General features: G+C 41.2%; 1 protein-coding gene across 11 annotated transcripts in view; it reads left to right on the top strand.

Annotated features, from left to right (window-relative positions):
• LOC108438615 (band 4.1-like protein 1) overlaps positions 1–13,288 on the top strand; it is a 183,008-nt gene extending 169,720 nt beyond the window's left edge. For all 11 annotated transcript variants that reach the window (XM_037532132.1, XM_037532134.1, XM_037532129.1 and 8 more), the window contains 5 exons: positions 3,626–3,673; positions 4,383–4,478; positions 10,089–10,169; positions 10,269–10,385; positions 11,976–13,288. In XM_037532132.1, coding sequence (XP_037388029.1) covers positions 3,626–3,673; positions 4,383–4,478; positions 10,089–10,169; positions 10,269–10,385; positions 11,976–11,981 — 348 coding nt within the window. In that variant the 3' untranslated portion in view covers positions 11,982–13,288. The remainder of the gene's footprint in view (positions 1–3,625; positions 3,674–4,382; positions 4,479–10,088; positions 10,170–10,268; positions 10,386–11,975) is intronic.
• Positions 13,289–13,993: the final 705 nt, after the last annotated feature.

Here is a 13,993-nt window from a genome sequence, read left to right as displayed (position 1 = left end):
TGTTCAACTCCCTTCTTGTGTAACCACACTGCCCTCTACTGGCCAACCAGCTGAACTGTTGCTCTCATTAAAGGGGCCATATCTTACATACTGTATCTCTATTGCAGAACGTTTGCCATGTGTGTGGGTTCATGTACCACATAACCTCCTCATCTCTTAGAGCAGTGGTTCCCGAACCTTGTACAGTCCCTCACCCCCTCAAGCGTTAGACCTCCTTTGGCAAGCCCCTTCTCGCTCCTTTCGCAATCGTTTGCATATTGCTGTGATGCGTATGTACGACATCTGGCCTTGTACAGTCCCACTTAATGTATCAAACAGGTTTATGATGACACGACACACCAGATGTACTGAATAGGCCACCTGCATCTCATTCAAACCCAGTTTCCTGCACAGATTTCATGTGATCATACATCTCATTCAGTTTGTTTACAGCAGAGGTCAGTTTAAATCAGCTGATTAAAGACTTTTATTTAAGATTTATTTAAGCTTCAATTCAATATATAAGGGTTCCAGTGGGTTGAAGTTAATAGGGAATGCACCTGTGGCTGTATTTTAAGGGCCTACCTTTAGAGGCACTGCCTTTTTGCTCTTAATGCTGTGGGAAAATCCAAGCAATTCAGCCAAGACCTGATGGACTTCCACAAGTTTGGTTCCTCCCTTGGAGCAAATTCCAAACAGCTTAATGTACAAGTATCTGTATAAACAAAGTGGTTTGTTAAGTAAACCGTATTGAGACCACGCAAGGCACTGCATCATTCAGGAAAGAGGCAGAAATGTTCCTGAAGATGAACAAACTTTGGCCTCTGATGGTCCCAATTTATATTGTGGCTCTAATAACTGTGTAGTTACATGTGAACAACATCTCAACAACTATGTAACTACTAAAGATTTAGTCACTGGTACAGATGGACTACAGCAGTACAGCCTATGTAATTACACAAGCGTATCTTAATAGTTATAACAGTGTATTCTCTCTCATGTAATTACACAAGGGTAATAACACATGTTATTACATTCGTATTCAGGATGGAACAACAGCTGTTTTTCTCCAGCAGTGAAAGGAAGTGTAATAACTTACATTAAGGCATTATTTACACTGTAACTGCCGGCTTTCCTCACATTTAGCCAGCGTTCGTGCTGCTAGTGCTGCGACACCGTAACCAGTTTCAGCTTTAAACCAGTCTGTAATGAGGCAAAACAGCAGACGCCCCTTATATTAACATGGAACTGTTATGGTATTAATTTAATGTGTTAAATTACCCCAAAGCAGCATCTATATTACCACTCCTTTATTACACAGTACCTACATAACAACTACACAGGGACCGTCCACTTATTATAAAGTGTAACACTAAACTGCAGGAAAGTTCCTGTGTAGTTGTTATAAAGGTACAGTGTAATTACAGAGTGGTGTTAATCGATGTGATGTGATTAGGTTAGTCAGTCACAACACAGTTATTCCACAGTAATTATGGAAAACATAGTTCCTTTAATTGCTGGAATTGATTCAGGTTAATTCCACCGCATGTAAACATTTGACCAACTGAAAATATGTAAACAAAATCTGACACAAATCTCTTGGCTGTACTTTTGAGCTAGATACTCTAATTGACTTAATACAAGAAATGTATGATAACATGAGGAGAAACATGTGGAGGAAAAATTGAGTTAGGCTGGGTGCATGTAAACCTTTGGGCTCAGCTGCAGGTGCACTGTGGGTCGTTCACTCTGAGTTGCTGGTCAGAGCACAGGGACGGGGACCAGTAGTGGACTTTCTGGCGCCTGGACTGGACTGGACTTTTCTGGACTGGCACCATGGTACCATCATCCACTACGTGTTTGATGGCACTAGAGCACACAGTAGCGCTACAAATATGTAAACAAAATGCCAAACAGCCTATAGAATAATAACTTAATATAACGACAGACTAAACCAATAACCAAAGCACTTAAAGTGAAAATGCACAACTAACAGGATGAATATGTGGCTCAGCAATAGTCAAAGATACCATTAATACAAGTAATTATAAAGCGCAAAATCAGGTTGGGATGTTTTATCACCCTCACTCATCCATATCAGTAGATTATAAAAACCGATGCTTCACACTGGTGATAGATTAGCTGTCGCAACGGGAATTAACATCTCAATACTGTGACTTGCCACAGATACTCCACGTGTTATGCTATCCAGAAATCTTGCGTTGGCTTTTGATGAAACTCCGTATTCAGATATCTGCACGTAGTAATTTCAGGGATGCCTTCTTGCTCAGCAGTTGGTGAATGGAGTGCAGGATTGGCAGAGCTCTTTGTGCTGTGTGTATCAAGGACATAGCTGTGTAATTGCTCGGCTAATGGAATGGAATTAAATGAAGAAGTGTAAATGGCAGAAATTGTAGACATACCTCCAGCATCATTGGCCATAGCGCTGGGGGGTTGAGTACCCCAGTTTGGGAGCCACAGTCTTAGAATTAAACATGAGGTCATGCAAATAACCTCTGTTCTTATTGGCTGCCCTGTATCATTCACACATTATTGAAAATGCAGCTCAGCCTGAAACATTTTTAAAATTTCATGAGTATAAATGGACGGGGTGAAACTGCTGTAGGCGGCATAGAGGCATATACTGTCCTTTGAAAAAAGATTGAAAGGTAAATGACAAGTTCTGATTTTCTACAAAGCGCAAAATGCAGTTTAATGCAGTTCTGGCTCATTTTATACAGGGTGATTCAAAAAGATTCACCTGATTTGAAAGTGCCGTATTTTTACAGCTATGAGGCGCCTTTAGGAACCAATCACTATCCAATTGGAAGAGGGGGTCATAGAGTTTCTGACTGTCCATACGGCAGTGAAGCTCCAGCAGCTCAGAGCGTTCGGCGCTGGTTCCACAGCACTGGATGATCTCCGAAATCCCACTGAAAGAGCCGTGAGAGCAGCGACGCCCGACACGCTCAGTCCAGTCTGGGATGAGTTTGACTGTGGTGTTGATGTCGTCCGTCCAGCTGGAGGAGGTTCAGACTGAGACCTTGTAGAATTACATAATAAACTTTATGCTCATTTACACCATTTACAGCTCACTGCACTGATCTGTGATGATTTACAAGTGAAATCAATCATTTAGAAATCGGATGAATCTTTTTGAATCAGCCTGTACTTTAGGTTTTAATTTTTACCAATATGTTAAACCCAAATAAATTCAATTTGGTTCATTGTAGGGGATGTTTTAGCCACTTTTTATGTTGAATACATAACTTAATTTAAAGTATTGCATGCAACACTATGCTCTAACAGTGATGCTAAGTTCACTGTTTTTTGTGACATCACAAAAACAAATTCCTTAAAAAAGCTCTATTTAGCCTCTTAATTTCCATATATGGACTAAAAGGACTAAGTAGTGAGTGGTATGTTTTGAAACACAGAAAAAAGTTGAGGTTTCAGTGATATGGGCCCTTTAAGATACAACACTGCCATCTACTGTTCAGCTCTCTGTTTGTTTTGGACTCTGTGTGTGTTCGCTGTTGCTTTCCATCTAAATCGCTGTTTGCGAGGTGTAATCTGATACATGCTTAGTAATGAGGGCCATTTATAATCTTCTGTCTCACCAGCTCTCTCCCATTATCTGTTCCAGAGCCAGAGAGAGAGCAGGATAAAGGAAACTAAAGAGAACGGCTCCCCTGTGAGTACACACACACACACACACACACACACACACACACACACACACACACACACACACCAGGCAACCAAAACATGCTATTATTTGTATTGACTTCTAGAGGCTTTACCAAAGATACATCGTGAAAAATGCACTGTCTAAAAGTTTGTATCCTAAATGTCTTCCAAAGTTAAGAGTACTAATACAGTTTGTCCTGGTTTAGTGCAATAACAGCCTCTACTCTTCTGGGAAGTCTTTAAACTAGCTGTTGCAGCAGTGTTGTGAAAATTTGATTGCATTCAGCCACAAGAGCATTAGTGAGGTCAGGTACTGATGTCGGATCATTAGTTCCGGATCACTCCAGCTCATCCCAAATGTATTGGGTGGAGCTCCATGACAGAGAACATATTTCCCCTGTTCTACAGCCCAGTGCGGGGGGGCCTAATACCCCTCCAGCTGACTCTTGGCATTGAACATGGTAACCTTGGACTCTTGGACGGCTGCTTGAGTGATTCTATTAGTAAATTGAAATTAAGCAACTAAACACGTATCAGTTAGTGCACCTTAAAGTAGCCTAGTTTACTTAAAGGTCTGTCTGGATGTGTAGTGACATAAGCCACTGTTTTCAGTTCTCCGCAGACATTTATAGACGTCTATGATGGTACCGATGTGCTTATGTACTGGAATTGGAGAGCAGTAGTAACTCTGGTGTTGTTTGGGTCTTTTCCAGCTGAAAACAGGCAGTCTGGGTCGGGAGTCCGTCACGTCTCCTCTCACCATCACCAATGAAAATGTTACCTCAGCTACGACAACTCAAGTCACCAAGGTAACGCAGCTGTTATTTAACAAGCTTAACTGTTAATTGAACAAACAAATTGAACAAACCTGTGTTTTCCTTTTTTGTGGCGTTGTTTTCCAGGTGTTTTTGATTAGAAACATGCAATTCGCTTGCTTAGTGCCTCGTGTTCCATGCACCCTGCGTAGGAACCCTGAATTGGCAAATTGGCTGTTTTTTGCTGCTGTGCCCTTAAGACTGTTATATTTATTATTAATGTTATGCAGTTTTTAAAAAGCAGCCTTTATGATTCTCTACATCTAGACAGAATTTCAAGAAGTCCTTTAAAAGGAGTGAATACTTGAGATGGTATATTTGCTTCCTGTCAGCCATGGACAGCACAGCGTTTAAACGTTTTCCCCACACTGACTTAGCGTGTGTTGTGCTGGTCTGAGTGGATCAGACACAGCAGTGCTGCTGGAGTTTTTAAACACCTCAGTGTCGCTGCTGGACTGAGGACAGTCCACCAACCAGAAATATCCAGCCACCAGCGTCCTGTGACCACTGATGAAGGACTACAAGGTGGACCGACAAGGTAGGAGTGTCTAATAGAGTGGACAGTGAGTGGACACAGTGTTTAAAAACTCCAGAACTGCTGTGTCTGATCCACTCGCACCAGCACAACACACATTAACACACCACCACCACGTCAGTGTCACTGAGAATTACCCACCACCCAAACAGTACCTGCTCTGTGAGGGTCCATGGGGGTCCTGACCACTGAAGAACAGGGTAACAGAGTATCAGAGAAACAGATGGACTACAGTCTGTAACTGTAGAACTACAGAGTGCAGCTATACGGTCAGTGGAGCTGATAAAGTGGACGATGAGTGTAGAACACAGTATATACGGATTGGTACGTACTGTTACAGTAAGTAAGTAGATACATTCATGGGTGTGACATCACAATGTCTACAGTAGTAAAGGATATATGAATAAAAATGTGATGCTGTACAGTGTGCAGGCTCCTTTCTGATAGGTTGCTAATGCGTTACTTACCCAGAGGCTGAATTCAAGCATTTGTGTTTACAGATGCGTCATCAATTAATCAGGTAGCCTACGTGTACGTACAGTGTGGCAGTAATATATGCAGGTAATTTGCATCCCTGAGAGCAGTCGGCTAGCACTCCACACGCTTCCATTTAGGTGTATTACTTAGGAAAACTCACTGCTGTCAGTAGAACTTATGAAGAAAAGGCAGAGAACGTTAGGAAGGGAAGCCGGAGAGCCTACCTACTTGGGTGATGTGGGTGCACTGCAATCTGCTGTAAACCGTAATAAAATTTCAGCAGGAGCCCCCAGGCTTAGGCCATCATGTCCCTGCAGTCAATTTGGTTTGCTGGTGAGATTAGCAGGATGCCTATCAGACTAATTACGTCTGCCAGCTTGAGGTCACGCATCCTCTGTTCACTTATGTGAGAAATCAACTTTCTTTCTAGCTGCAAAGGCGGTGGGTGGCAGACAAAACGTAGCGTCTGTTTTAATACTTCACTAACAGCAGTATCACCTTCCCTCACCGTGTCCCCTCGGAGGGCTTGCCGACGCGGCCTTAAGGGCCCGTTCCGCTGCTCTATTGGCTCTGATGAAGATTGTTAGATGAGCTAGTGGAGGACTGGCGGATCAGGTCGACGTAAATGCGGACTTTAACAGCAGAATGTGCCCAGAAATCACTGCAATTTGACACACTTGCCTTTTTAAATGCCAACAAAGCTGTTCCTGAGCCAGAGCCATAAAATATTTAATACTCCAATATTGTAATGTTCACTTTACATTGCACAAAACTGTGTAGAACTGAAGTGTAACTGCTGTTCTTGGGGTAGGATGCATTGCATGCTGGGAACTGTAGTGCAGTGCATTGTGAAACAGGCTAATAGGATATTAAACTAAAATAACTGCAGGCCAGAGAGGATTGTGTTAGGCTCTTGTATGCATTCCTCTGTAGTAAAAAAGTCCAGGCGCTAAACTGACCTGGCTGCAGTCCAGACTTGTCACCACTGAAAACATTTGTTTCAAGTTTGTTTGTCATTTGCACGACATTTATGCACTGAAATGCTTGTGGTGAGGCTCAGATAATCACTCAGACAGTAAATAAGTAAAAGTAAAATATAAGAAACAAATGGAAATATATTAAACATACACAAAATATAGAGAAAATATTTAGAGAGTCAGTGTTATTGTTGTCTATAGTGGCTTACTGTTAAGGTGTTATTGTCCACAGCAGAGATGACATGATATAATAAAAATAATAATAACGCTGACAGAGCGACTGAGTGAAGTGGTAACGGGTGAAGGACCCACAGCTTCACAGCTTGCTCAGAAGCCTGACAGCCTGTGGGTTGTTCTGGCCTGGATGCTTGTCTGTTTTGTTCTCCATCGATTGAACATTTGCGAGCAGAATACTTGGAAGCGGAGGGTTGAAACACCTTTTACCTGGAGCTCTCACCAGTGCGGCCGTTCTACGGCGCACCGGAACCGGATTTTACTCCGGTACTTACTTTGGCGCATTAGGATATGAAACATAAGGCAAAGGAGACCCTGAACTGAAGAGCAGTCTTTGTGCTGTTTTCAGTGAAATACAGGGTTTAAGTGATTCGCACATGATGGCATTTTGTTTTTATTTATATTCTGCACAGCGTCCCAACTTTTTTGGAAATGCGGTGGTAAAACATTTGCTCCTTGTTGTTGCCCCCTCTTGTCCTGTGAGTGGCCACTTGTATATTATAGGTATTAGTGGTGCAAGGATTCGTTTGTTTTCTCAGTGTGTCATTTGTAGTTCCTCCCAGTGCAGCTGCATCGATCATAAAAAGGAAATAGTGAATCTTCTGGTCAGAAATCCATTTTAAAATGCCACATTGCAAGAGCGGCTCAAGCAGCCGTCACACACGAACTGTGGATGAAAACCATGGAGGGAACTCGGGATAAGAGATTTTCTTAAGATACATAATTTGCACAATGTGAGGTTTACAGGTATGACTGTAATGTGTGTGTGTGTGTGTGTGTGTGTGTGTGTGTGTGTGTGTGTGTGCACTCTGAGCTCCTGTAATCAAAACCAAATTCCTTGAATATGTAATCATACCTGGCCAATAAAGCTTGATTCTGACTGATTCTGATAGAGATCTACTGCGCAGACACTGCTGATCATAAACCAACCAACAGCTCTATTCACTTCTGAGGTGTGAGGGAAAGTCAGCTAGAATATGTTAGTAGCAGCATTGAAGTGAAAGGTGAGCAGTGGTCAGAGAATAGGTGATAAAGGATGCATGCAGTGGATAGTGTAGGCTGCTCTAGGCTGCCCCCTGCAGACGGGATAATACAGAGAGGCAAAGGAACAGATCATAGGTCACTAATTGGTGGACCATGGTCCGAGTCCAGACCAAGACAATGTCCTATGCGTACCTGCACCTACAACCAATAAATGAAATTAAATAATTTTGACGGGGTGGTCCTGTTTTAATTAGCATAACCTTTACAGTACGGCTTTAGCGGCCCAGGAGACTTACAGACCAATCATATGCGTTGTAAATATCACACAAGACGCTACTCAGCCAATCAGATCTGTGCATTACGATGAGCTCTGAGACTTGAGTGAGTGACGCCACACGGGAGGGATGAGGAGAGAAACAGCTGTCAGAGAGGAAAGTGAGTCAGAGGGAAGTTATTCCACATGACGGGACTCTGAAAAGAGAAAACTGACTAAATGTTGGTGAAATCTGAGCGAACTGGACTTTATTTGATCTGACATTCAGTAAATGTTGTTGAAATCTGACCGAACTGGACTTTATTTGATCTGATGTTCAGTAAATGTTGTTGAAATCTGACCGAACTGGACTTTATTTGAGCTGATGTTTAGTAGATGTTGTTGAAATCTGACCGAACTGGACTTTATTTGATCTGATGTTCAGGAAATGTTGTTGAAATCTGACCCAACTGGACATTATTTGATCTGATGTTCAGGAAATGTTGTTGAAATCTGACCCAACTGGACTTTATTTGATCTGATGTTCAGGAAATGTTGTTGAAATCTGACCCAACTGGACTTTATTTGATCTGATGTTCAGGAAATGGTGGTGAAATCTGACCGAACTGGACTTTATTTGATCTGATGTTCAGGAAATGGTGGTGAAATCTGACCCAACTGGACTTTATTTGATCTGATGTTCAGGAAATGGTGGTGAAATCTGACCCAACTGGACTTTATTTGATCTGATGTTCAGGAAATGGTGGTGAAATCTGACCCAACTGGACTTTATTTGATCTGATGTTCAGGAAATGGTGGTGAAATCTGACCCAACTGGAATTTATTTGATCTGATGTTCAGTAAATGGTGGTGAAATCTGACCCAACTGGAATTTATTTGATCTGATGTTCAGTAAATGGTGGTGAAATCTGACCCAACTGGACTTTATTTGATCTGATGTTCAGTAAATGGTGGTGAAATCTGACCGAACTGGAATTTATTTGATCTGATGTTCAGTAAATGGTGGTGAAATCTGACCGAACTGGACTTTATTTGATCTGATGTTCAGTAAATGGTGGTGAAATCTGACCGAACTGGACTTTATTTGATCTGATGTTCAGTAAATGGTGGTGAAATCTGACCGAACTGGACTTTATTTGATCTGATGTTCAGTAAATGGTGGTGAAATCTGACCGAACTGGACTTTATTTGATCTGATGTTCAGTAAATGGTGGTGAAATCTGACCGAACTGGACTTTATTTGATCTGATGTTCAGTAAATGGTGGTGAAATCTGACCGAACTGGACTTTATTTGATCTGATGTTCAGTAAATGGTGGTGAAATCTGACCGAACTGGACTTTATTTGATCTGATGTTCAGTAAATGGTGGTGAAATCTGACCGAACTGGACTTTATTTGATCTGATGTTCAGGAAATGGTGGTGAAATCTGACCGAACTGGACTTTATTTGATCTGATGTTCAGGAAATGGTGGTGAAATCTGACCGAACTGGACTTTATTTGATCTGATGTTCAGGAAATGGTGGTGAAATCTGACCGAACTGGACTTTATTTGATCTGATGTTCAGGAAATGGTGGTGAAATCTGACCGAACTGGACTTTATTTGATCTGATGTTCAGGAAATGGTGGTGAAATCTGACCGAACTGGACTTTATCTGATCTGATGTTCAGGAAATGGTGGTGAAATCTGACCGAACTGGACTTTATTTGATCTGATGTTCAGTAAATGGTGGTGAAATCTGACCGAACTGGACTTTATCTGATCTGATGTTCAGGAAATGGTGGTGAAATCTGACCGAACTGGACTTTATTTGATCTGATGTTCAGTAAATGGTGGTGAAATCTGACCGAACTGGACTTTATTTGATCTGATGTTCAGCTGTCGACTGTATAAGATGCTGATATTCCTACTCGGCTACTTAAGTAAACAGTACATGGCATGATGCGAGTTAGCCATTATGATGTTCTGGACCTTCACTTGAGGAAATTCTCTCTAACTGGACCTCATTGAATTTTAATTAAAGACACCTGGAATAGACTATGATTAGAAAAAAAGACGGATGTAAAGATGCGAAGTTCTGAATCCTGAATTCAGTTCCATAACAATGCTTTTCATTTGCAGACCGTCAAAGGGGGCTACTCAGAGACGAGGATCGAGAAAAGGATCATTATCACTGGAGATGATGCTGTCGACCAACATCAGGTGAGAAATGAATTAAAAAAAAAATCAGTAATTGTTGCCTGTGGGTCGTGTCTCAGTGTCTCATTTAAAATGGTAATTAAAGTTTTCCCGTCCTTTCAGGCTCTTGCTATGGCAATACAGGAGGCCAAACAGCAGCATCCTGACATGCTTGTCACGAAGGCAGTGGTCGTCAGGGAAACAGAATCTCCCTCCGAGGAGAAACACCGGACATCCGAGGTACTGTGAACTGAGATAATCCAGTAAATATTTCTCACATTCAAGAGAAACTGTCCAGAGTTTCTTTTCATTTTTGAGGTATTTGGTTAAATAAAGACAAAACCGAATCAGAATAAGTTCAGAATGTGATCCTAAACATATAGATTGTTGCTTAAAGTGATGGTTGAAGCAAAAATCTACCCCAAGTGCTGTTATACAGTGTTTTAAACCACACATATTAGACTAATCAAGATATGGTTTTAGATGAGTACATTTGGGGTAATTGGCATGGATTCCTGAGTAGAATCTAAGAGAAAAGGGGGAAAAAGGTCTAATAAAAACATTAGGATCTGTGTGTTACATCTAATAAATCTAATTTAAATCAGCCTCTATATGGTCTTAAAGACTAAATTGTCTTTTAGACGGTGCCTATACAGTAGTTAACCCTTAGAAGTCGAGAGCATTACTTTTGATTAAATCATAAGTGTTCCAAATGCAATTAATCATTTTTCCACTAATTTGACCCTATTTTTTCCAACTTCAAAAGCATTGCAGATCATTAGTTATATAAGTGAACAAAATGAGCTTCATCAGAATTTATTTATTGCCCTCAATAATTAAACTTGAACCTGAAAATAAGGTCGCAGTTTTTTATTATCTCCCACATCCTGTGAGAGCAACAGCGGCTGCATGTTTCATTACAAAGAGAGCATAATAGATCCTGTTCATTTGGATTTAGTGCAGTGCTGTATGTGAAACATTGAATTAAAACCATTGTACATTGTGGCACTGTTAGTGCATTGAGTCTGTCAAAATATAATGAATACATATTGTGTATTGTGTGGAAAAATAAGGTATTGTGATATGATATTTTTTTATATGATATATTTTTATCACCCACCCCTATTTTACATGGTATGTTATGCAATTAGATGCAGTTCATTTACATTCTATGTTCTAATCTGCACTTTTTTTATTCGTTTCACTGTTTTTTTTCTACAAAATAAGACTATAGTCACAAAAACAGCTTGTCATCAAGTTTAAATCATAATAAAATATTAAGTTTTGAAGTTTTCTTTCTACAGAATTAGGAAAAAAAGATTAGATTTCTAAGTGTTAACCCTCTACTGCACGCATTATAAATGCAAGCATAGATTTGCATACATTTGCATAATTTCTTGCATAAATCCTTGATTAATTTTTTCGGACCCAATTATTACGTTCAAGAACATTTTAAAAAATAATGTTTGGAGTATGTTTTGGAGTATGTTGTCTTAAGACAATGTGAAGAAATGACTCCCTGAAAATCCGTCGCACAGTGTTGCTTCTAGGCAACAAAATCTCGTAACAAAGAAGTTGATAGTGTTTAAAAAGAGGTTTAAACGTGCCCACTAAGAGGTAGTACAACCAAGCACATGCTTTTTGTTGACTAACTCAAACCCCTCCCTTTATTCTTAACCCTATTATTGTCTTTAAATATGCATAATGTTATTGTAAAGTGAGGAAAACGAGTTTGTTGCCCTGAGGCAACATCGTGAAGTAGAGGGTTAATATAGCATCGGTTCATGGACTGCTGTAATTGAGGGTCTCTACCTGTTTGTGTGTGTACAGTCCTGATCACAGATCTCATGAGACCAGAGTGAGGAGAGGAGCCTGATGTCCAGCCCCACCTTCTACACCCAGCTGTGGGAAGCTAACCTATGCTACTGTAACAATACAGACCAATCATATACAATACAGACCAATCCTGCATCCAGCAACGAGTTCCTCCGCTACAGAACACACACCGTTTGAGCCCTCCTCCCTCTGCTGTCAGCCCAGACTGTGAGACTCTGTTGTTCAAGTCAACCTTGAGATATCACCACCTCACCAATGCAGTCCTCCATATCAGCTGTTTAAACCAAGTATACTACTGCACACAGTGCTCGTCTAATACTACTACTCCTATGTCCAACTAGCATGACTTGTTGCCGTCTTCAAAAAAGGTTGTTGCCCTTGATTTGTATAAATGTTGATAGAGTTTATTCTCCGGTTTAGCCTGTTATATCTGTGGATACTGAATTCCGGAGACGACTGAGGGGAAACGTGACCCGAGGTCCATCTCGTATGCAGAGTTCCATTCTGTGTGGTCAGCATCAGTCTCCAGTCAAGCGCTGTTTGAGTTTACGTGAGTTCGGACCCTCGCTCTGAGAGGCTCGCTGTTTTTTTCGTCCCCCGGTTCTACCTGCTCACTGTGGAATACTCTTTCGCTCTGTCCTCTAAAAGGGTCACCGTGAAGATTCTGCCTTCTCTTTCTCCTTCAAGCATGACTTTGTAGGAGATATGAGGTCAGGAAACTTCTCCCTTTCGGCCCGGGGTGATGGTCAGCTTTTACTGCTTGCTGTCACTTATGTGACATATATATAGTCAATCGCTGTCTTTTTAGCTTTGTAAAGATTTTTAAAATGATAGATGATCAAAAAAAGTCAAATATTGCTTGTTAATTACAGTTAAGGCATATTTATTGATTGTCATCCTACATATGCATGATTGGAATAGCTGGCGTGGATGGATAAAGATGTAACGCATCAACTGGCAGCATTTGCAGAGAGCGCATCTCATGATATTAACCAATAGGACTCTTTATACTTCGTATAAAGAGGCTTCACCCACACGTGTAGAGATTTTTGATAGCATGTTTTTTCTCTGCTGTTTGGCCCACTGTCCACAAAATGCTTTAGGTTATGAAAAATACAGGGTGATTCAGAAAGTTATATCCAATTTCAAAACAATTGATTTCACTTGTAATTCACTACAGGTCAGTGCAGTGAGCTGTAAACGGTGTAAATGATCATAAAGTTTATTATGTAGTTCTACAAGGTCTCAGTCTGAACCTCCTCCAGCTGTACGGACGACATCAACTCCACAGTCAAACTCCTCCCAGACTGGACTGAGCGTGTCGGGCGTTGCTGCTCTCACGGCTCTTTCAGTGGGATTTCCGAGATCATCCAGTGCTGTGGAACCAGCGTCGAACGCTCTGAGCTGCTGGAGCTTCACTGCTGATGAAAATCCCGCTGCTCCGTTCTGACGGATTCACTCTTATTGACGTGGAGAACGCAGAACGTTCTGCTCAGGGGTCTCAGCTCCTCTCAGACTGAAGGAGCCAGTCAGAAACTCTGACCCCCTCTTACAGTTGGATTGTGATTGGTTCCTCGGCGCCTCACGGCTGTAAAAATGTGGTGCTTTGAAATCGGATGAATCTTCGTGAATCACCCTGACATGCATGAGTTGATTGTCTGGATGTATCTGACCCTTTCCAGCCTTTGATGCCAAATGGCAGCATAGTTTTCAATACTGATTTCCAACAGTGGCTTCAACAAGTCACATCAACGTTACTAATGTTAGAAGCTAACTTTGCTGCTTTACAGTAGTTATTACTTAGAGGACGTTACTTTCTTTTCTTCAAAAAGATGATGCATGTGCTATAATATCATTCACTTACATGATTTAGACCAGTGAGTAGCTGACATACGAGTCCGATGCAGAGGTCACTGGGTGCAGTAAGCTCAATAGAGAGCAGAAACCTTCATCTAAACTAGAGGCTCTCAAATGCCAAAGCCTAGAGGCCCTACTATTCAACTGTTCCCTGT

The sequence above is a fragment of the Pygocentrus nattereri genome, chromosome 21 (assembly GCF_015220715.1).
Source record: "Pygocentrus nattereri isolate fPygNat1 chromosome 21, fPygNat1.pri, whole genome shotgun sequence".
Lineage (NCBI taxonomy): Eukaryota > Metazoa > Chordata > Actinopteri > Characiformes > Serrasalmidae > Pygocentrus > Pygocentrus nattereri.
This window is presented reverse-complemented; position numbering and strand designations above follow the sequence as displayed.